The sequence below is a fragment of the Salvelinus alpinus genome, chromosome 28 (assembly GCF_045679555.1).
Source record: "Salvelinus alpinus chromosome 28, SLU_Salpinus.1, whole genome shotgun sequence".
NCBI lineage: Eukaryota > Metazoa > Chordata > Actinopteri > Salmoniformes > Salmonidae > Salvelinus > Salvelinus alpinus.
The window spans coordinates 26,462,416-26,486,400 of record NC_092113.1 but is presented as its reverse complement, the minus strand read 5'-3'; the positions used below and the strand labels follow the sequence as shown (position 1 = coordinate 26,486,400).

Here is a 23,985-nt window from a genome sequence, read left to right as displayed (position 1 = left end):
AGCAAAATGTGAAGACCGTGAGTGTTCAGGTGGGCATTTGCGCTTCAGCAAACAAAGGAAAGGAGGGGTGCTGTGAAAGGGCTGTGTAGACTTGTACTAGGGACTGAATGTCTGTTTGAACAAGTAGAGATGGTTTATTTCTGAGAACTCCAGTGGGAAAGTATGCTATCTAATTGCACGCTACAGCATTCTGCTTTCCCACATTATCCAAACACGTTTCGTATGGCAGTATGCCTACTTGATAACTATAGGCTATTTATTACTTTGTTGTATAGTTTTTGTCACAGTCCTCAGTTTATAATGTGGAGACCATGGCAACAAACTTGTAATCTCTTATTTAATAATATTTGCACTCAGTGTGTACATGGTCGCCAAAATACTCAGATGATCCATATGGTTTTATGCCTGGACTACAACATTGTGAATACCCAGGTCGCCTTGAAACTACAGTAGTGTGCACCGTCCGTTGCCATTTATGGTTTGAGAGGTTAGCTAGGGAGTGACGTTTGTTAGGGAGTGACGTTTACAGTGCCGAACGAGGTTCGTTGATGTCTTGGTTGAAGTATATTTTCGACCTAGATTCATTGAAGTCAGCAACTCCAGTGAGGCGGCGGGGAGACCAAAACACGGTGAGTAACGATTATATCTGGCCATAACAACCGTTTTGGGCTAATCAATACTCCAATATAGATATAGGTCGGTGAAAATTTTAGAAATGTGTCAGATGGCAAAGTAGGACAGCTAACTATGGTAGTTGCTCGCTAGTCACAGCGAAAGTCTAGGCCGGATGGAAGGGAGGCTAACGTTAGCGAGCTAAAGCAGCTAAGTTAGCTAAAGCAGTTAGTTACAACAGCTAGCATAACAAGCCGAAGGGAGTTGGCTGTAGCTAGTTCGCCTTAGCTAACTAGCTATTTTGGCTAATTGGCAATTGATGGACATACCATTTAACAAGTTAGCCACTACATGGTTGGCTCACCCAGATCGTGGACTGTTAGCTAGCGGTAACTTTAAATCGGTCCAGGATGGCAAACGTAGGGGTTAGCTTAGCTAAATTGCTAGGAAGGCAACTTCGACAGCTAACTAAATAGTAACTTGGCTAGCTAAGTTAGATGCAGATTGTTACACCAGATAATGCGATTTAACCAACGATTTTTGGTATCCAATACTGGGAGTTACAGGTTAGGTACTGTTTGGTGTGATACATAGAATTTCCAACCAAGTAAAGGAATAATCCACCCCAGAAATACAATCAATTTGTTGAAAGCCTATGTTCAGTGGGTAAAAAGATGATCTCCATGATTTAACTTGTAAGTGGTCTGTTTGAAATCTTGTAGGAACTTGTCATATATATTCTTAACAAAAATATAAACACAACATGTAAAGTGTTTTATCCATGTTTCTTGAGCTGAAATAAAATATCCCAGAAATGTTTCATACGCACAAAAAGCTTTCTCTCAAATGTTGTGCCCAAATTTGTTAGTGAGTATTTCTCCTTTAACAAGATAATCCATCCATCTGACAGGTGTGGCATATCAAGAAGCTGATCAAACAGCATGATCATTACACAGTTGCACCTTGTGCTGGGGACAATAAAAGGCCACTAAAATGTGCCGTTTTGTCACACAACACAATTCCAATGATGTCTCAAGTTTTGAGGGAGCGTGCAATTGGCATGCTGATTGCAGGAATGTCCACCAGAGCTCTTGCCATAAGCCGCCTCCAACGTCGTTTTAGAGAATTTGGCAGTACGACCAACCGGCCTCACAACTGCAGACCCAGTGTAACCAAGCCAGCCCAGGACCTCCACATCCGGCTTCTTCACCTGCGGGATCATCTTGAGACCAGCCAGCCGGACAGCTGATGAAACTGAGGAGTATTTCTGCCTGTAATAAAGCCCTTTTTGTAGGGAAAACTAATTCTGATTGACAGGGCCTGGCTCTCCAGTGGGTGGGCCTATGCCCTCCCAGGCCCACCCATGGCTGCGCTCCTGCCCAGTCATGTGAAATCCATAGAATAGGACCTAATGAATTAATTTCAATTGACTGATTTCCTTCTATAAACTGTAACTCAGTAAAATTGTTGTTTTATATTTTTATTCAGAATACATGGTTCTCGTCTAGCCCAAAGGCCAGCAGAGGGCGATATTGAGTCGTTCCCATCTTACCATCAAAACGCAATGGATGCAGCCGATAATATCCCCGTGGACGGGTTCGTATCTAAAACATTCTCTATTCATGCTGCAAAGGCATCAATTTCCTCTTGAACTATAGTTAATGGTGAGAAGGTGAAAAAAGACAGGGACAATTTGTGCTCTTTATGAAACACCATTTTCTACCACCATGCGAAAGTGGCTAATGCCTAGGAATGCTAGTCCTGGATATTGCGTTCAGCCAATCAGGTTGCAGCAGTCTGTTCACCCCTGGCTGAATGCAGGGTGCAACATCAGTAAGTAGCATTAGCCACTTGCATGGCAGTGGAAAATTGTGTTTCAAAAAGAAAGTATGCATATTTCTCCCTCTCCTTCTCGCCATTAAATCTACTTAAGGATGAAATTGACGCCTTAGCAGCCTGAATGGAGAATGTTTTTAGGTACGAACCATCAATAGTACTATCTGCCGGCCTTTAGGCTAGTTCTCGTCACTGGAGATAGGGGATAACACACTATCACATTTTAATAACGCTTTTAAAACAATTACCTGCTTTTCAGACCACCAAATCATCCAATAAAATGGTATTGGCATACTTGTCTAGAACACATCCATCCACCTATATCGTCATGACAATGTATATATTACGTTTAGATGTGCTCAATCTAAACAGTGTAGCAAATTATTCAACACAGTTTCTCCAAGTACCATCTTTCAATGCGCCCTGTGTGTCTGGGAACAGGCTGTTGTTGCCATAACAACGTACTCTTGCACTCTGGGTGAGACTCCTAAATTGATAGTGCAGTTTGTTTAGGTGATTTTACAGCTAGCTAGCTACTTCATATGCAGATATTAACTGGTATTATTGTGTATAGTTAAGTTTGCTACTTAGCTAGCCAGCCAGCCCAGAGAGAGCATTGCATTGTGGGTTTAGTAGTTGACTTGAGCTGCAACAGATTTTCACATGCTGCTACTAAACTTATAACATTTGTTCACAAAAAATGTTGTGTTCACATATTACTGTTATTTAACACTGTTAATCATAGGAATTTGTGTTTTGTGGTGGAATTATCCATTTAACTTGGTGATACAATCTTCGTCTCGATTTGGCCAGTTGCAGGTGGTGCATTTTGAATTTAGAAAATGCTCCGTTATTACACTGAACAAAAATATAAATGCAACATGCAACAATTTCAAAGATTTTAGGGATGCATGATTATATCGGTGAACGTGTCGGAATCGGACGATATTAGCTAAAAATGCCAACATCGGTATTGGCCGATGGATGTCTAGTTTAACGCCCGATGTTCAAAACCGATGTCAAAGTTGACATGCACACCTACAGTGGGGAGAACAAGTATTTGATACACTGCCGATTTTGCAGGTTTTCCTACTTACAAAGCATGTAGAGGTCTGTCATTTTTATCATAGGTACACTTCAACTATGAGAGACGGAATCTAAAACAAAAATCCAGAAAATCACATTGTATGATTTTTAAGTAATTAATTTGCATTTTATTGCATGACATAAGTATTTGATACATCAGAAAAGCAGAACTTAATATTTGGTACAGAAACCTTTGTTTGCAATTACAGAGATCATACGTTTCCTGTAGTTCTTGACTAGGTTTGCACACACTGCAGCAGGGATTTTGGCCCACTCCTCCCTACAGATCTTCTCCAGATCCTTCAGGTTTCGGGGCTGTCGCTGGGCAATACGGACTTTCAGCTCCCTCCAAAGATTTTCTATTGGGTTCAGGTCTGGAGACTGGCTAGGCCACTCCAGGACCTTGAGATGCTTCTTACGGAGCCACTCCTTAGTTGCCATGGCTGTGTGCTTCGTGTCGTTGTCATGCTGGAAGACCCAGCCACGACCCATCTTCAATGCTCTTACTGAGGGAAGGAGGTTGTTGGCCAAGATCTCGCGATACATGGCCCCATCCATCCTCCCCTCAATACGGTGCAGTCGTCCTGTCCCCTTTGCAGAAAAGCATCCCCAAAGAATGATGTTTCCACCTCCATGCTTCACGGTTGGGATGGTGTTCTTGGGGTTGTACTCATACTTCTTCTTCCTCCAAACACGGCGAGTGGAGTTAGACCAAAAAGCTCTATTTTTGTCTCATCAGACCACATGACCTTCTCCCATTCCTCCTCTGGATCATCCAGATGGTCATTGGCAAACTTCAGACGGGCCTGGACATGCGCTGGCTTGAGCAGGGGGACCTTGCGTGCGCTGCAGGATTTTCATCCATGACGGCGTAGTGTGTTACTAATGGTTTTCTTTGAGACTGTGGTCCCAGCTCTCTTCAGGTCATTGACCAGGTCCTGCCGTGTAGTTCTGGGCTGATCCCTCACCTTCCTCATGATCATTGATGCCCCACGAGGTGAAATCTTGCATGGAGCCCCAGACCGAGGGTGATTGACCGTCATCTTGAACTTCTTCCATTTTCTAATAATTGCGCCAACAGTTGTTTCCTTCTCACCAAGCTGCTTGCCTATTGTCCTGTAGCCCATCCCAGCCTTGTGCAGGTCTACAATTCTATCCCTGATGTCCTTACACAGCTCTCTGGTCTTGGCCATTGTGGAGAGGTTGGAATCTGTTTGATTGTGTGTGGACAGGTGTCTTTTATACAGGTAACGAGTTCAAACAGGTGCAGTTAATACAGGTAATGAGTGGAGAACAGGAGGGCTTCTTAAAGAAAAACTAACAGGTCTGTGAGAGCCGGAATTCTTACTGGTTGGTAGGTGATCAAATACTTATGTCATGCAATAAAATGCAAATTAATTATTTAAAAATCATACAATGTGATTTTCTGGATTTTTGTTTTAGATTCCGTCTCTCACAGTTGAAGTGTACCTATGATAAAAATTACAGACCTCTACATGCTTTGTAAGTAGGAAAACCTGCAAAATCGGCAGTGTATCAAATACTTGTTCTCCCCACTGTATATAACGAAGGTATGATATGATGTAATGACGCCACGTAAAATTTTGCCCTATACGTGCAACACAGCATTCCTAAATTAACCCACAATGTCTGCTGTGTGGATCGAGCAGTCAAGCAGTCATTTCAAAGAATAACAAAATTTCAGCGAGACAACAAAGGCGAAATCCATTAAAGCCAAGATAATGGATTTTTTTGCCCTTGACAATCAACCGTTCTCTGTCGTGGGTGATGTTGGCTTTCGCCGACAATTCGAGCACCGGTTAACACTACCAAGTGCGCTATTTTTCCGATGTTGCCCTAACGGAGTTAGACAGTAATAGCGTCACTGCTATTAGCTTCACGACATGCATACTATGGAACTCCGTTTGGGTCTTTGCGTGTCAAAAATGATACAGTAGCACTGTCAAAGCTGAACAAAAAAAGTCAGCAAACAAGCAAACACCAGCCATGAACGATGTTTACAATACCGCGTTGGTAATAACGCATCATTTGTTCGACCGTAACTTCTGGGTTAGCTAGTTTTAGCTTGGTCCCTAGCACCAATACAACCAGCCTGAAAACAATGACCAATAAAAAATGCAGTCATTTTCATTATTCTTAGCAATGATTTAGGAATCCTTGTGAGAAAGTATTAGCTTGGTTGCCGCTTGTTGTTCGCCTATTGAAGTTGAACTTCAGTTCATGAAAATAAATAGCTAGCCAGCTACTTAACCCTGTTGTCCAAAGCTAACGTTAAAAGCATCCAGCTAGCTTCACCTTCCGGAGACACCTGAAACCCCACCTCTTTAAGGAATACCTAGGATAGGATAAAGTAATCCTTCTCACCCTCCCCCCCCCCTTAAAAGATTTAGATGCACTATTGTAAAGTGGCTGTTCCACTGGATGTCATAAGGTGAATGCACCAATTTGTAAGTCGCTCTGGATAAGAGCGTCTGCTAAATGACTTAAATGTAAATGTAAATGTAGTGATGCTCGACCGGCTTATGTGTTGTGATGCTAGCCACAATAAGGATTAGGCACAATAGTGGAATTTGCGGTTTGCCTTCAAAATCAAAGTATGTCATTGACAGTGAATGAATAGAATTATGGCATACTTTTATTTTGAATACTAACCGCAAATTCCACTATTGTGGCTAATCCTTATTGTAGCTAGCTTCACATAGATGGGTCCAACCACCATTAATCAAATAAGAATTGTCTTTTATAAATTAGGGTTATTTTAGATGACACCTAGCTATATAGTTAGCTACTGAAACAGATTGTTCTTCCCCAAAAACATAGCAAAACGACATTGTTTAAATCCATGAGCTAGCTAGCTTGTTTTATGACCAGCACTGTAGCACTGCGCGACAACTTTAAGAGCATCATAGCATACGTATTGACGAATCGTTGTGACATATGAAATACGAGTGATAGCGTAATCAATGTGTAATAACTATGTAAAAAATGTATGAACGCGTTAAAGTATTATGTGATGTGATGTGCAGTCATATTCAGGTCCTGATTGGTCAACAAGCTTATTTGACACGTTAAATAGTATATTCTTGGACACGCAAAGACCATAGAAATCCTGGTTCAGAATGAAACCACTGAACAACGAAACAGCACAGCAAGTAAGGGAAAGAAATAGGTTTTGATTATGTTTTACTGGTCATGGGGACATACGTAAATGCGAACATAATCATTTTATAGTCTGTGCATGTGTGTAACCTTTTATTTAACTAGGCAAGTCAGTTAAGAACAAATACTTAATTACAATGACGGCCTACCCCGGCCAAACCCGGACGACGCTGGGCCAATTGTGCGCCGTCCTATGGGACTCCCAATCACTGCCGGATGTGATACAGCCTGGATTTGAACCAGTGACTGTAGTGACACCTCATGCAGTGGCTTAAACCGCTGCATCCGTGTAACTATTTAACTGTACTAGAATGCTTAAAAGCCCGCAACATTTTTTATATCGGTTATCGGTATTGTTTTTTTTGCAAGGAAAATATCGGATATCAGTATCGGCCAAAAATGTTATATCTGTGCATCACTAGTAAATCAGTCAATTGAAATGAATTCCTTAGGCCCTAATCTATGGATTTCACATGGCTGGGAATAGAGATATGCATCTGTTAGTCACAGAAACCTTTAGAAAAAAAGATAGGGGTGTGGATCAGAAAACCAGTCAGTATCTGGTGTGACCACCATATTCCTCATGCAGCACGACGCATCTCCTTCGCATAGAGTTGATCAGGCTGATTTTGGCCTGTGGACTGTTGTCCCACTCCACTTCAATGGCTGTGCGAAGTTGCTGGATATTGGCGGGAACTGGAACACGCTGTCGTACTCGTCGATCTAGAGCAGGGGTGTCAAAGTCAAATGGACGGAGGGCCAAATAAAAAATTTAGCTACAAGCCGAGGGCCGGACTGTTCGAATGTTCATTGAAAATTTTTTAAATGACGCATATAGTCTAGTGAACCTAATTGAACCTACTGAAAACCTAACAAATATATTCCAATATGATCAGATAAATAAAGCAATATTTTCTTATGGCTCTGTCAGTAATCTTTAATTTTCAACAGACACAAAAGACAAATTTCCTTTATATAAAAATCCCCATAACATGAACATTAAATGAAAGAAACCGGTATTCAAGGCACCATCAGTAGCCTATATTTTCTATTTTAGCAAAAGTGGGCTAAATTTACTTCAAAGAAAAAAACAATAATAGCAATTTTCTATCATCCACTCAACTGAAATATTTTTAAAATATAATTGGATTGAAATACAATAAAATAAAGTGCAAAAATCTATTAATCAAAAACAACACTTTGTTTAAGGAGAAGTAACATGCAGTGAAAACAAATATTAAACTTTAACTTTTAAACTTGAACTGAGTAAAAACTCTAAATATGTGATTGCACAGTAATGTTCACTTGTTTGAGGTTGAGGGTGATACTTGGTGGTGTCCCATCTTTTCCACAAGTTCATCAATGTTCGGGGTAAGGCTCTGAGCTGAGGAAATCCTCAGAATTGAGTGGAGGTGTTCAGCAGTAAGTCGACTTCTGTGTGATGTTTTGTTCAGGTTCATCAAAGAAAACAGTTGTTCACACAGGTATGTGCTGCCAAACATAGACAACGTTTGAGCAGCCTGGATGCGCAGCTGGGGCATTGTGTCGGGGAGGAAACGGGCGAACTCCGCAGCACCCACTGCCGCATATTTTGCCCTCAGTGCATCATTGCATTGGAGGTCAATCAACTCCATTTGGAGGTTTGGTGGTGAGCTTTCCACGTCAACAGCAAATGGGTTACCGAGCAGTTCCAACCTGCTTTTTTGTGCTTCAAAGTCAGCAAATCGGCGTCGAAAGTCAGCGGCAAGCATACCTATTTTATCAGCCAACTGTGCGCTCGGGAACGCACTGGTAGAGAGCTTCTCTTTCATGGTCTGGCAGCTGGGAAAGTGGCTCAAATTTTCTTTCCGCATCTGCGTCTCCCACAGAGTCAGTTTGGTTTTAAATGCCTTCACTGTACTGTACATATCAGAGATGACATGATCCCGACCCTGCAGCTGCAAGTTCATTGCATTCAGATGACTCGTAATGTCACACAGAAAAGCCATTTCACACAGAAACATTTCGTCTCGGAGTTGTGTTGTGTCTTTCCCTTTGCTGTCCAAGAACAGACAAATCTCCTCACGAAGCTCGAAACATCTTTGAAGCACCTTTCCCTGGCTTAGCCATCGCACCTCTGTGTGATAAGGCAAATCACCATGCTCCGTTTCTAACTCCGTCAGAAATGCCTTGAACTGGCGGTGATTCAAACCTTTGGCTCTGATAAAGTTAACTGTGCGCGTGATGATGCTCATTACATGCTCCATTTTCAAGGCTTTACCGCACAACGCTTCCTGGTGTATGATACAATGATAAGCTGTCAGCTCACCTGTCGCGTTTTCCTCTTGCATCTTTTCCCGTATCTTCGCCACCAGTCCGCTCCTGTGTCCACACATCGCAGGTGCTCCGTCGGTTGTCAAACCCACGAGTTTTTCCCAAGGCAGCTCCATCTCATTTACACAGCAGCCTACTGCTCGGTGCGTCACCGTTGCATTGTGGGAAATGTAGTATTGGTGCGTGTAAAAGATCTGCGGGCTGCCGGCTTGCTGCGGTCTGCGGGCCGGTTCTAATAATAAATCAAGATCATCCCAGGGGCCGTAAAAAACCTTCTCGCGGGCCGGATGTGGCCCGCGGGCCTTGACTCTGACATATATGATCTAGAGCATCCCAAACATGCTCAATGGGTGACATGTCTGGTTAGAACTGGGACATTTTCAGCTCCCAGGAATTGTTCAGATCATGGGGCTGTGCATTGTCATGCTGAAACATGATTGTGGCAGATTAATTTGCATGATAATGAGCCTCAGGATCTAGTCACGGTATCTCCATACATTCAAACTGACACTGATAAAATGCAATTGTGTTCGTTGCCTGTAGCTTATGCCTGCCCATACCATAACACCAACGCCACCATGGGGTACTCTGTTCACAACATTGACATCAGCAAACCGCTCGCCAACACAACACCATACACTGTCATCTGCCCACTACAGTTGAAACTGGGATTAATCTGTGAAGAGCACACTTCTCCAGCATGCCAGTGCCCATCGACGGTTAGCATTTGCCCACTGAAGTCGGTTATGATGCTGAACTGCAGTCAGGTCAAGACCCTGGTGAGGATGACAAGCACGCAGATGAGCTACCCTGAGATGTTTGTGCAGAAATTCTTTGGTTGTGCAAACCCACAGTTTTATCAGCTATCCGGGTGGCTAGTGTCAGACATTCCGCAGGTGAAGAAGCCGGATGTTGAGGTCCTGGGCTGGCGTGGTTAAATGTGGTCTGCGGTTGTGAGGCCGGTTCGACGTACTGCCAGATTCTCTAAAATGGCGGAGATGGGTTATGGTAGAGAAATTAACATTAAATTCTTTGGCATCCGCTCTGGTGGACATTCCTGCAGTCAGCATGCCAATTGTGCGTTCCCTCAACTTGAGAAGTCTGTCACATTTTTTATGACAACTGCACATTTGAGTGGCCTTTTATTGTCCCCAGCACAATGTGCAGCTATGCAATGTTCATGTTGTTTAATCAGCTTATTGATATGGCACACCTGTCAGGTGGATGGATTATCTTGGCAAAGGAGAAATACTCACTAACAGGGATGTAAACAAATTTGTGCGAAAAAATTTAGAAATATTGTTTTTACATATGGAACATTTCTGTGATATTTTATTTCAGCTCATGAAACATGTGACTTGTTTATATTTTTATTCAGTATACAGTAATTGTTTTGCAACATGAAGTAATCCAACAATGTGTATGCCGCCATCTTGTCTATTTCAAATCTTCTCTCATAGGTTATGATCAAACGTAGCAGGCATAGAAGGATCCCTGAGCGGAGTCCCTACTTCTGTTTTTTTTTATGGGAAACTGAAGTTGGGTTGAAAATACTGTATCCCTGAAAACCAGAAACATCCGCTTTCTTCCGATTCCGTGGAGAGTGCATTGATCGAGACAGGTGAGTGTCATCATGACATGCTGCACTTTGGGGTGGAACCACCTGTCTCAATCAATGAGGGGGGGGGAAATGTAATGGAGAAGATGGCGACGTACACATTGTTTGATTACTTAATGGAGCAAAATATTTCTTTGTTTTAGTAACGAAGCCTTTTCTAAATTCAAATGCACCACCTGCAACTGGACACTGACATTTTAGAAGATGCATCTTTGGCAGAATCGAGAACAAAGCTAGTATCGCCAAGTAAAGGTTGGTAAAAATGTTGTGCTACACCAAACAGTACCTAACCTGTAACTCCCAGTCATGGATAGGGCTGTTACGGTGACCGTATTACCGCCACACCGGCGGTCACGGGTAATGATGGCATTCAAATTCCACGTGTCCGTTTAGTCACGGTAATTAGGCTTCTCCAACTCTGATGCTGCTGATGGTCATTAGTAGCCTACCAAACTTGCTAACTGCCTGGTACTCAGCACTCTATTGTCCCTCATCACTCTGACATCAATGCAAATGTAATCGAAAATCTAATCAAACACTTCGAGATTTCATGTTGCGCAACATTTCTATAGGCTATGCAATTTTGTTATCATATCCCTACCGGCCAAACCCTCCCTACCGGCCAAACCCTCCCTAACCCGGACGACGCTATGCCAATTGTGCGTCGCCCCACGGATCTCCCGGTTGCGGCCGGCTGCGATTTATGATTTACATTTAGTAAATGTATTTAGTATATGTAAAGATTAGATTAAGTCAAGAATAGTCTGCTGGGTGACAATATTAGCCTTTCACTTGTGAATGATGGCTAGTTTAAGGCAAGAAACGGCGCATGCCTTTTTTTTGGTGACTTTTTAAAATCATAGTCGCACACCTCATGTAGCCTAGCGCATAGGCTTATATGTTTTGTTAAGGTTTGTATCACAACTAAAGTTGCCAAATAACTTCTTAAAATGTAGCACATAATCTGCTTTACAACGGGTGTAGACCCTAAACTGGAATACATGCGCATTGCGAGAGTTTCATGTTTGGAGAAGATAATTTTCACCATATAAATGTACCTTTTTTATAATAAAATAATTGCATTTGTGGTCACTTTTGCAAATTTTTTATTTATTTTTTATTTCACCTTTATTTAACCAGGTAGGCTAGTTGAGAACAAGTTCTCATTTGCAACTGCGACCTGGCCAAGATAAAGCATAGCAATTCGACACATACAACAACACAGAGTTACACATGGAATAAACAAAACATACAGTCAATAATACAGTAGAAAAATAAGTCTATATACAATGTGAGCAAATGAGGTGAGATTAGGGAGGTAAAGGCAAAAAAGGCCATGGTGGCGAGGTAAATACAATATAGCAAGTAAAACACTGGAATGGTAGATTTGCAGTGGAAGAATGTGCAAAATAGAAATAATGGGGTGCAAAGGAGCAAAATAAATAAATAAATACAGTAGAGGAAGAGGTAGTTGTTTGGGCTAAATTATAGATGGGCTATGTACAGGTGCAGTAATCTGTGAGCTGCTCTGACAGCTGGTGTTTAAAGCTAGTGAGGGAGAAGTGTTTCCAGCTTCAGAGATTTTTGCAGTTCGTTCCAGTCATTGGCAGCAGAGAACTGGAAGGAAAGACGACCAAAGGAGAAATTGGCTTTGGGGGTGACAAGTGAGATATACCTGCTGGAGCGCGTGCTACGAGTGGGTGCTGCTATGGTGACCAGTGAGCTGAGATAAGGCGGGGCTTTACCTAGCAGAGACTTGTAGATAACCTGTAGCCAGTGGGTTTGGTGACAAGTATGAAGCGAGGGCCAACCAACGAGAGCGTACAGGTCGCAATGGTGGGTAGTGTATGGGGCTTTGGTGACAAAACAGATGGCACTGTGATAGACTGTTGGAGGCTATTTTATAGATGACATCACCGAAGTCGAGGATCGGTAGGATGGTCAGTTTTACGAGGGTATGTTTGGCAGCATGAGTGAAGGATGCTTTGTTGCGTTCTAGGAAGCCGATTCTAGATTTAATTTTGGATTGGAGATGCTTAATGTGAGTCTGGAAGGAGAGTTTACAGTCTAACCAGACACCTAGGTATTTGTAGTTGTCCACGTATTCTAAGTCAGAGCCGTCCAGAGTAGTGATGCTGGACGGGCGAGCAGATGCGGGCAGTGATCGGTTGAATAGCATGCATTTAGTTTTACTTGCGTTTTAAGAGCAGTTGGAGGCCACGGAAGGAGAGTTGTGGTGTGTAACGGTGTGTTCATGCTAATGGAACATTTGCGCTTATAGCCTACTGCTATGTGCGCATTGCTGTGCTCTTAATGTGAAGAAATAGCCTAATAGTTTATCAACGTTTTAAGCTAGACGTTCTGATTAGTTGCGTCAGGCTCATTGCATTAAAACAGTTTTTTTGATGCTAGTGGTCTATTTCTTTCTCGAATAGAATAGGTCAACTTTTGAACTATGGGGGATAGTAGATTAATATAGCCTCGTTATTGTTATTTTATTGTGTTTTATAATTTTTTACTTTAGTTTATTTGGTAAATATTTTCTAAACTCTTTCTTGGTTAAGGGCTTGTAAGTAAGCATTTCACGATAAGTTCTACACTTGTTGTATTCGGAGCTTGTGACAAAAAGTTTGATTTGATTTTGGATAAGGACGCACGCTGTTGCGTCCCCGATGTCTGTCTTCACTTATAGCCTTAGATAAAGATCTGATCACGTGAAGAAGAGCCATGTGAGTGAGAGGTGCTTTGCCACGCAGCCCGAAGAAGGGAATTATAATTATTATATTTAGCCCAAGGGCACAACGGCCACTGGCTGCAAAAAGCATGGATTCTTTTAGGGGGCATTATGGCCACATGAAGGGGGTGCAGTCGGGAAATTTGAGGCTTTATCAAGTGCTCGTCAAATTGTGAATGAGAGACTGATGAAATGTGTACAGCCTGTGCAAAAAACAAAGCTGAGCTCATGCCTTTTCATGCGACTTTATTCAAATCAATAGTCGCATCATGCAGTGATAGAATGTATTGACAATCAAAACATATAACCCAACATTTGTATCACAACTAAAGTTACATAACTCTAAATTAAGCATATAGGAATACCTGTTTCTTTGTTAACCGCTCAACACAGAATAGCAGCATGTGCGCACTCCCTTAAATCGTTTGAAGAAAATATCCTTTCTATTTTATTCAGTTCAATTCTATTCTTCATACTATAAAATAATGTCATGGAATTCGACGCAAATCTTGTCTGCTAAATGAACTAGTGTAGACCACAGCCTTATTGTATAGCCAGATCATAGCCTAACATAAGGACAACTTAAGCTCAGTGACTTTCAACGTGGCACCGTCATAGGATGCCACCTTTCCAACAAGTCAGTTCGTCAAATTTCTGCCTGCTAGAGCTGCCCTGGTTAACTGTATGTGCTGTTAGTGTCAAGTGGAAAGATCACTGTGTGCAATGCCAACCGTTGGCTGGAGTGATGTAAAGCTTGCCGCCATTTGACTCTGGAGCAGTGGAAACGCGTTCTTTGGAGTGGTGATTCACCCTTTGGTAGTCCAACGGACAAATCTGGGTTTGGCGGTTGCCCCAATGCCTAGTGCCAACTGTAAAGTTTGGTGGAGGAGGAATAATGGCCTGGGGCTGGTTTTCATGGTTTGGGCTAGGCCTCTTAGTTCCAGTGAAGGGGAATCTCAATGCTACAGTATACAATGGCATTCTAGGCGATTCTGTGCTTCCAACTTTATGGCAACAGTTTGGGGAAGGCCCTTTCCTGTTTCAGCATGACCATGCCCCTGTGCGCAAAGCGAGGTCCATACAGAAATGGTTTGACGAGATCGGTCTGGAAGAACTTGACTGGCCTGCACCAAGCGCTGACCTCAACCCCATTGAACACCTTTGGGGTGAATTGAAATGCTGACTGTGAGCCAGGCCCAACATCAGTGCCCGACCTCCCTAATGCTCTTGGCTGAATGGAAGAAAGTCCCTGCAGCAATGTTCCAACATCTAGTGGAAAGCCTTCCCAGAAGAGTGGAAGCTGTTATAGCAGCAAAGGGGGGGGGGGACCAACGCCATATTAATGCCCATGATTTTGGAATGAGATGTTCGACGAGCATGTGTCCACATACTTTCTGGCAAAGTAGTGTATGTAAATAGCAAGGGTGGCTAGTGTTGTCTTTTGAGAATTATAATTGGATGCATGACATGCCATTCAGGAGAACACCCATGTGCAATAAAAGCAAATAATTAACCACATTCCCATCAGGTGCCCCTTTGTATGCATTTAAGATTGTCAAAAAGATGTGTTATCCATAGATAAAATAATTGTCTCTCAATTTAGAGAACTCTGACATGTTTAAAGTAGCAGATGTTTTATAATCTGCCAGAAACTCTCTCACTCAGAAGTCTGAAAGAAGCCAGGAATGATTTGGCTGTCTGACTGATAAGCAAAGTCAGCTTTTATGCAGTAAATTGCACCTCAATTTTGAACAGAAATCTGAGTAAACACAGATAACCTTATGTTGCCCATTCATTGGCACATTCTGCATGGGTTTCTTTTGTAGTTCTAACAATGGTCTGGTTTTCTTATCATTTAGGCCTTTTTCAAGTTTTTATCATTTTTTATCATTTAGGCCTTTTTCAACTTCACTTTTCAAGTGAGTATTTTGAGACCATATTGATGGTGATGAGTAGATGATTCGGCCTAATGTACGCCTACCGTTTGACAAAATGTTTCCCACTCCCTCAAAGTGCAGGCCTAAGATTATTTTCAAAAAGTGAACTGCAACTTATATATTTATTCTGTCTTTTTCCTATCTTTGTGGGGATTCTCTGGCATAGCCTAAATCCTTTGGCTCCCACCACAGCCTCCACACCTGTGTGTCCTGGGAACTGCTAGCCTTCCCTCACCAGATGTAGTGGGGAGTTGTCGTTTCCAGCCTTGTACACGGTAGGTTATGTCCTTAAAGTGGGTGTTTTTGCTGGAAAATTAGTTTGTGCAGATACTATGCTATTAGGCTATATGCTGCTTGGGAATGATCAACTCGCATAGCGTTAGTAAAAAGAACCACAAAAAGTTGTCTAGCTACAGGTTTTCAGTCCAGTTAACTGCTGTCTACTGTGTTAACTGGATCTGAACCCTCAATGACTTGGAAGATATCAAGAGGCTAGTGTTCTCACTGCCAGTGGGCATGGTGGATGTGCCAACATCCTGTCAACATGGAAACACTCTCCATATCAGCTGTGCTTTGCAGGAATTCTAAGATTGGGATTGACCATGTGAAGTTCTACAAGCATTTATTTGCTTAAGTGCTACTCCAGATGTGTTATCTCTCATCAGAAAGAGGCTACTAAAGGCTGTGGCCACGTCAGATATAAATTAAATGCCTTTTTGAAACGTTTTTGGCAGACACTTTGTTTAGCATTCTTACTGCGTCTGTGGGTTCTAAGTATGCTTCTAGATTGGAGCTGATATCGGAATCAAACACACGCTGCCTTTCTTGGTCTGGTCATTATTTTACATCAGTGGTCATTCTCTTACTCTAATCTCTGTTCTGTTTTCTATATGCACAACATTTTCACAAAGGGCCTGAGGATTGAATGGACCTTTGTAGCATCCCTCATACCGCCCATCTGTCCATTGTAGGCTTGTGGTGCTGCTGTCCTTTGCAATTTGTTAGATTTGCGTAGTGGGTTAGGATTGTTTCTCTGCACATAAAACCAACATTTTCTCATGGAGTAGCTTTTGCCATTACCTGGTGGTTATTCCTATTTGACATAAGACATGTTGATTTATTGGTGGAAAAGATGCACGTTAAACACGTTGTTTCCAATATGGTCCCCAATGGAATAAGCACAATGCAGACAAAACAAAAATAGGTTTTGTGGGGATAATATTCTGGGGGAGAAGTGTCTCTCTTGGCAGGTGCCTCACATTTCCATGGCTGGCTCCAAGACAGAACAGGAAATGCGAATTGAATAGGTTTGTAATATCAAGGCATAAATGCCTGACTGTTTTAAGAGTTTTATAATGTTGTGCTAATTTTACAAGCCCTACTTATCACTGTGCCAAGCTGATGGAGGTGGCGACTCCTCGCCCCACACAGCCTGCTCCTAAGCATGCTAATGAGATTAAGCTATTTGTGGTACTGCGGCTATTACCCACCAACTCCATAGAGACTGAGCTGTGTGACAATTAGCATCAGCTCTCTGCCACTTACTCAAGTGTTAAAGATGTGCATAATCCCGAGGGTGGAACAAATCTCTGGGTTATTTTGGCTCTTGTCTATTTGTTTCCTTCTTTTGAAAAGGGAACATGGCCTCCTCATGTCAGCTGATGTCCCTGGGTAGTGGTGGGATGGAGGGATTCTTTTTTTGGCAGAGGGAGAGGAGTTTCAGTTCCTGAATATGTGTTGTCAAAGGGATACCACAAGCAGACCGTTATGTTCAGGCTGAGCTATGTATGAGTAGTTAGATAATGGGCAAGCTGAGGGGAATGAACAACTGCAAAATGTTACGTCTAGATCTGATGAAAGCTGAAAGACATTATTGGGTTCTCATCTGTGGCTGGCAATGTGTTAAATGTATATACATAGTGACGTAAGTAGGCCTAAACAATGCTCTCTCTCTTGTCTCTCCTCTTGCAGACCTTTGTGCTGTCTAGTGAAGTAACCCCACCATGCGTGAATACAAGCTTGTGGTGTTAGGCTCCGGCGGTGTCGGCAAATCTGCACTGGTGAGTAGTGCCTTGCCTAGGTTTTTATTAAGGCATTCTGGGTGTAAGTGATTTGAGTGGGCATTTGCTTTTGAGAATTGATATCACTATTTATGTTCTTCTTTCCTTGCTTATTCTCTTCCAGACTGTCCAATTTGTACAAGGTATTTTTGTGGAAAAATATGACCCCACAATAGAAGACTCCTACAGAAAGGTATGCTGCCCTAAAGTTACTAAGAGCTCCATTGCCACCACTTAAGTGTCAAAATGGTACTAAACTTTACTCCCTCTCCCACAGCAAGTTGAAGTGGACGGGCAGCAATGCATGCTTGAAATCCTTGACACAGCTGGAACAGTAAGTAGAACATGTCCACGTTAGCCATTGTAACAGATTGTATGACGGCAGTAAACGTTAGCCATGGTAACAGATTGTATGACGGCAGTAAACGTTAGCCATGGTAACAGATTGTATGACGGCAGTAAATATGACCAGTATGTCATGGAGTCTTTCATCTGCTGTTCTACAGGAGCAGTTCACAGCAATGAGGGACCTGTACATGAAGAACGGTCAAGGCTTCGCTCTTGTATACTCCATCACTGCACAGTCCACGTTTAACGACCTACAGGACCTGAGGGAACAGATCCTGAGAGTAAAGGACACTGAGGATGTGAGTATTGTTGTTATTCAGGGCTCAGTCACTGTCGTTGACACTGAGGATGTGAGTATTGTAGCTATTCAGGGCTCAGTCACTGTCGTTGACACTGACACATGACCCAAACCGGCTGCGCACATGCGCCATTGTGCATAAATGTATATTGTCCCCCCACACCAAACACGATCATGACACGCAGGTTAAAATATCAAAACAAACTCTGAACCAATTACATTAATTTGGGGACAGGTCAAAAAGCATTAAACATTTATGCCAATTTAGCTAGCTAGCTTGCACTTGCAAGCTAATTTGTCCTATTTAGCTAGCTTGCTGTTGCTAGCTAATTTGTCCTGGGATATAAACATTGAGTTGTTATTTTACCTGAAATGCACAAGGTCCTCTACACCGACAATTAATCCACACATAAAACGGTCAACCGAATAGTTTCTAGTCATCTCTCCTCCTTCCAGGCTTTTTCTTCTCCTGATCTGTGTCACAAATACAACTGACTTCTATTTTACCCCTTGGCAACGCAGACGCTCATTGGCGCAATAATTTAATAATATAGACTTCTACATTTATTTTGCAACGTGGGTATAACCACGTAATAGAAGTCAGTTCTATTTGTGACGCAGATCGCGCTGCAAGTCCTGCCTCTCCCATCTCCTCATTGGTGTAGTCAGCCTGGGAGGATATGAGTATTGTAGCTATTCAGGGCTCCGTCACTGTTGTTGATGTGCTTCCAACACTTAGGCCTTGTTGTCAATGCATTTATTACAGCTGTTATGATCACTATGATTTGTATGCAGTTATGTTCTAAAGTGCCTTCATAAATTATTCACACCCGTTTACTTTTTCCCCACATTTTGTTGTTACAGCCTGAATTTAAAATTGATTAAATTGAGATTGTGTCACTGGCCTACACACAATACCCCATAATGTCAAAGTGGGATTATGTTTTTAGAAATGTTTACAAATTAATGTAAAATCTGAAATGTGTATTCAACCTCTTTGTTATGGCAAGCCTAAACATTAAAATAAATTTGAAAAAACAACAGCATTTGCTTAACAAGTCAGAAGTTGCATGGACTCTGCGTGCAATAAGTGTTTAACATGATTTTTGAATGACTATCTCATTTCTGTATCCCACACATACTATTCTGTAAGGTCCCTCATTAGAGGAGTGAATTTCAAATGACAGATTCAACCACAAAGACATGGGATGTTTTCCAATGCCTTGCAAAGAAGGGCGCCTATTGGTAGATGGGTACAAATAAAGAAAGCAGACATTGAATATCCCTTTGAGCGTGTTGACGTTATTAATTACACTTTGGATGGTGTATCAATTCACCAAGTCACTACAAAGTTACAGGCGTCCTTCCTCACTCAGTTGCCGCAGAGGAAGGAAACTGCTTAGGGATTTCACTGAGGTCAATGGGGACTTTAAAACAGTTAGAGTTTAATGGCTGAGATGGAGAACTGAGGATGGATCAACATTGTAGTTACCCCACAATCAAATCAAAGTTTATTTGTCACGTGCGCCGAATACAATAGGTGTAGACCTTACAGTGAAATGCTTACTTACAGGCTCTAACCAATAGTACAAAAAATATATTAGGTGAACAATGGGTAAGTAAAGAAATAAGAACAACATTAAAAAGACAGTGTAAAATAACAGTAGCGAGGCTATATACAGTAGCGAGGCTATAAAAGTAGCGAGGCTACATACAGACACCGGTTAGTCAGGCTGATTGAGGTAGTATGTACATGTAGATATGGTTAAAGTGACTATGTAGATATGGTAAACAGAGAGTAGCAGCAGCGTAAAAGAGGGGTTGGGGGGTGCACGCAGTGCAAATAGTCCGGGTAGCCATTTGATTACCTGTTCAGGAGTCTTATGGCTTGGGGGTAAAAACTGTTGAAGCCTTTTTGTCCTAGACTTGGCACTCTGGTACCGCTTGCCATGAGGTAGCAGAGAGAACAGTCTATGACTTGGGTGGCTGGAGTCTTTGACAAGTTTTAGGGCCTTCCTCTGACACCGCCTGGTGTAGAGGTCCTGGATGGCAGGCAGCTTAGGCCCAGTGATGTACTGGGCCGTACGCACTACCCTCTGTAGTGCCTTGCGGTCAGAGAGAGGCCGAGCAATTGCTGTACCAGGCAGTGATGCAACCAGTCAGGATGCTCTCGATGTTGCAGCTGTAGAACCTTTTGAGGATCCCAGGACCCATGAGGGGAAATAGGCTTTGTCGTGCCCTCTTCACGACTGTCTTGGTGTGCTTGGACCATTCTAGTTTGTTGGTGATGTGGACACCAAGGAATTTGAAGCTCTCAACCTGCTCCACTACAGCCCCGTCGATGAGAATGAAGGCGTGCTCGGTCCTCCTTTTCATGTAGTCCACAATCATCTCCTTAGTCTTGCTTATGTTGAGGGATAGGTTGTTATTCTGGCACCACCCGGCCAGGTCTCTGACCTCCTCCCTATAGGCTGTCTCGTCGTTGTCGGTGATCAGGCCTACCACTGTTGTCGTCTGCAAACTTAATGATGGTGTTGGAGTCGTGCCTGGCCATGCAGTCATGGGTGTACAGGAGGGGACTGAGCACGCACCCCTGGGGGGCTCCAGTGTTGAGGATCAGCGTGGCAGATGTGTTGCTACCTACCCTCACCACCTGGGGGCCGGCCCGACAGGAAGTCCAGGATCTAGTTGCAGAGGGAGGTGTTAAATCCCAGGATCCTTAGCTTAGTGATGAGCTTTGAGGGTACTATGGTGTTGAACGCTGAGCTGTAGTCAATGAATAGCATTCTCACATAGGTGTTCCTTTTGTCAAGGTGGAAAAGGGCAGTGTGGAGTGCAATAGAGATTGCATCATCTGTGGATCTGTTTGGGAGGTATGCAAATTGCAGTGGGTCTAGTGTTTCTGGGATAATGTTGTTGATGTGAGCCATTACCAGCCTTTCAAAGCACTGCATGGCTATGGACATGAGTGCTACGGGTCTGTAGTCATTTAGGCAGGTTGCCTTTGTGTTCTTGGGCACAGGGACTATGGTGGTCTGCTTGAAACAACATGTTGGTATTAGACTCAATCTGTTGAAAATGTCAGTGAAGACACCTGCCAGTTGGTCAGCACATGCCCGGAGCACACGTCCTGGTAATCCATCTGGCCATGTAGCCTTGTGTATGTTGACCTGTTTAAAGGTCTTACTCACGTCGGCTACGGAGAGCGTGTTCACACAGTCGTCCGGAACAGCTGATGCTCTCATGCATGCCTCAGTGTTGCTAACCTAAATGACAGAGTGAGAAGAAGGAATCCTGTACAGACATTGGGGGAGCATGTCAGAGAAGATGGTGGCTTTGAGATAGAAATGTCATGGCTGATGTTTGCCAGTTTCAGCCATGTTCTTATTTCTGCCTCATGCAGAGTTTGTACATGATTGATTCATTGTCACATTATGGAGACTGATATGGCTTATATTTTTTTGAAAAGAATGAGGAAAGAACTGTCAACATCTCTCTATTTCTCCCTATTTTGTATCAGGTCCCCATGATCCTGGTAGGCAACAAGTGTGACCTGGAGGATGAGCGTGTGGTGGGCAAAGAGCAGGGACAGAACCTGGCCAGACAGTGGAACAACTGTGCCTTTCTAGAGTCCTCCGCTAAATCAAAGATCAACGTTAATGAGGTAAGTCCCACTGCTTTCACGTCGTCACCTGGACTGAATTAAAGTGTTTTATATCTCTTATTTGAAAGGAATTGCAACAACAACAAAAAAGTAATTATTGTCAAGTAAACAAGTGTGATTATCTGGAGCCTATGACAGAGTTAGTTAATGCATCTCTAACTACCAGCTCCTTTGCTCCTATTTAGATTTTCTATGACCTGGTCAGACAGATCAATAGGAAAACGCCGATAGAAAAGAAGAAAGCAAAGAAGAAGTCAAATTGCACACTGCTCTAAAGTTCTTACTTGCAGCAGCTCTGAGCCAGGTGAGATCCGGAACCTATATGTATTATGTTTTTGTACTGAGTCTAATTTGATCATAATCCCATGAGTATGTACTTGCATTGATATTTTTGCTTTCTATCAGAATAACCAGTCTCACGTTCTTCAGTCACGCATTCCATGTGCAATTGCTCTCACATGGAGTGTACTCTCCCCTACGTATTCATTTGGACAGTGAAGCTAAAAACCTTTAATATGGCTCTATACTCCAGAATTTCGGATTTGAGGTCAAATGTATTAGGCGACATGAAAGAATGTCACCTGTTTATTTGAGGGTATTTTCATATCTGTTTTGCAGTTATGAAATTAATGCACTTTGTTTCTAGTGCCCCCCCATTTGAAAGTGTCATAAGTATTTGGACAAAGTCACTTAGTGTATTACATTTAGTGAAAAGTTTAGTATTTGGGCCCATATTTCTAGCACGCAATGACTACATCAAGCTTGTGACAAATTTTTTGGGGGGTATGATATTTATGTCTCTAATTTTCTCACTCGTCATTATTCACAATTCATTCATGATTATCTGTAATCATGGTAGCAATGCAGCCACATTTAATGTAGAACTGTTCAGAAACATTCTTATTTACATTGACTCAAGATGACAATACATTATTTACCATTCATTTCTATTGGGCACAACATAATCTGAAACACAACCAAAACAAACTGCAAATGCATCCAACAAGTCACAAGCTTGATGTAGTCATTGCGTGTTAGGAATATGGGACCAAATACTAAACTTTTGACTATATTTAATACACTATAAGTGAATTTCATGACACAAAACGCTAACCTGCAAATTAAAGGTGACATTCTGTATTGTCGCCACATAAAACATTTTCTCAAATCCAAAATACTGGCGTATGGAGCAGAAATTCTAAGTTTTAGCTTCACTGTCCAAATAAATACGTAAGGGTGTGTAAATCAAAGCACCTCTGGAATATCATTCCTCTGTGTCTCTATTACCTGTAGGAAACTGAATTACACAACTGTTGCCCATTTGGAAGGTGCCAGCATTCCAAGACCTTTCAACAACGTTTGGAGAAGTTTGATAAAGGCAGACAAGTAATTATCTTCCTCACCACTCTAATATTGGAGGATTCTTCTTCTTTGATACTCTTCTCTGCTTCTTAATGGTTACAGATCTTTTTGTCTTTTTAAAATGTTGTCAATGGGTCAGCCTTGTGAGGAAGAGTTTTGCCTTTCCCCTGTTTTGGAAATTATAATTTAAAAGAAGAGACCACCATGCGGATTTGGGGAATTAGGTTGTTTTGATTGCAAATATTGTCAGATCTTCGGCACATTTCAAATGACAAAACGTTTGCAAAATAAATCATGGGAAATGTTGGCCTTTTTCATTACCATACCCTTCTGCACTAATTGTGTCAACAGTAATGCATCAATGTCCATATGTTTTCTTTCTCCTACTACTCTTAAGTACTTTTATTCATCAAATAACATATTTCCTAAGTGACTTTGTTTTATGGGAAGCTGTAAGGCTTTCATATTTCCCATAATATATTCTGATTACTTTTTTGCATAATGCTGTGGAAAATGTATATTTTATAGAATGGGGGAAATGAGACTTGATTTGTTTGTCTTGAGGCTGAAAATATATTGTACTAAAAACCAACTCTAATATTGCTTCTTGTTACCCTGTCACAAAAGATTTTCCAGCTTTTATGAATGATTAAATTTTAGTACATTTTCATTATATTTTGTCAATGCCTTTTTATTCCTCTACATAATAGTAATTAAGTCAAAAGGTCAATCTGAAATGAACATGCTCTCTCAATAAAAATACATGTACAAGTGTGTAACTCAGTGTTACCCAAACTCAGTCCTGGGGACCTCAATGTGTGCATGTTTTGTTTTTTCCCCTAGCACTATACAGCTGATTCAAATAATCAACTCATTATTAAGCTTTGATTATTTGAATCAGCCAGCTGTGCAATGCTATGGCAAAAAACAAAACGTG

General features: G+C 42.0%; 1 protein-coding gene across 6 annotated transcripts; it reads left to right on the top strand.

Annotated features, from left to right (window-relative positions):
* LOC139557553 (ras-related protein Rap-1A-like) lies at positions 1–23,721 on the top strand. Of its 6 annotated transcripts, XM_071372534.1 has the most exons (11): positions 521–629; positions 10,488–10,648; positions 10,789–10,897; positions 15,483–15,591; positions 17,288–17,376; positions 17,501–17,569; positions 17,654–17,710; positions 17,883–18,023; positions 21,543–21,686; positions 21,872–21,990; positions 22,980–23,721. In XM_071372534.1, exons 5-10 carry the CDS (start codon positions 17,320–17,322, stop codon positions 21,959–21,961), a joined length of 558 nt encoding a protein of 185 aa, XP_071228635.1. In that variant the 5' UTR covers positions 521–629; positions 10,488–10,648; positions 10,789–10,897; positions 15,483–15,591; positions 17,288–17,319; the 3' UTR covers positions 21,962–21,990; positions 22,980–23,721. The 6 variants fall into 6 exon arrangements, with proteins under 6 accessions (XP_071228634.1, XP_071228637.1, XP_071228638.1 ...); XM_071372537.1 differs by lacking the exon at positions 15,483–15,591 and having other exon boundaries at positions 505–629; XM_071372533.1 differs by lacking the exons at positions 10,488–10,648; positions 10,789–10,897 and having other exon boundaries at positions 1–629.
* The last annotated feature ends 264 nt before the right edge of the window (positions 23,722–23,985 follow it).

Bases quoted from the DNA above. Each gene is read 5' to 3' on its own strand.
- LOC139557553 (XM_071372533.1), top strand. From the start codon at position 17,320: ATGCGTGAATACAAGCTTGTGGTGTTAGGCTCCGGCGGTGTCGGCAAA. The intron at 17,377-17,500 runs GTGAGTAGTGCC...ATTCTCTTCCAG, and splicing joins GTGTCGGCAAATCTGCACTG to ACTGTCCAATTTGTACAAGG. The intron at 17,570-17,653 runs GTATGCTGCCCT...CCTCTCCCACAG, and splicing joins TAGAAGACTCCTACAGAAAG to CAAGTTGAAGTGGACGGGCA.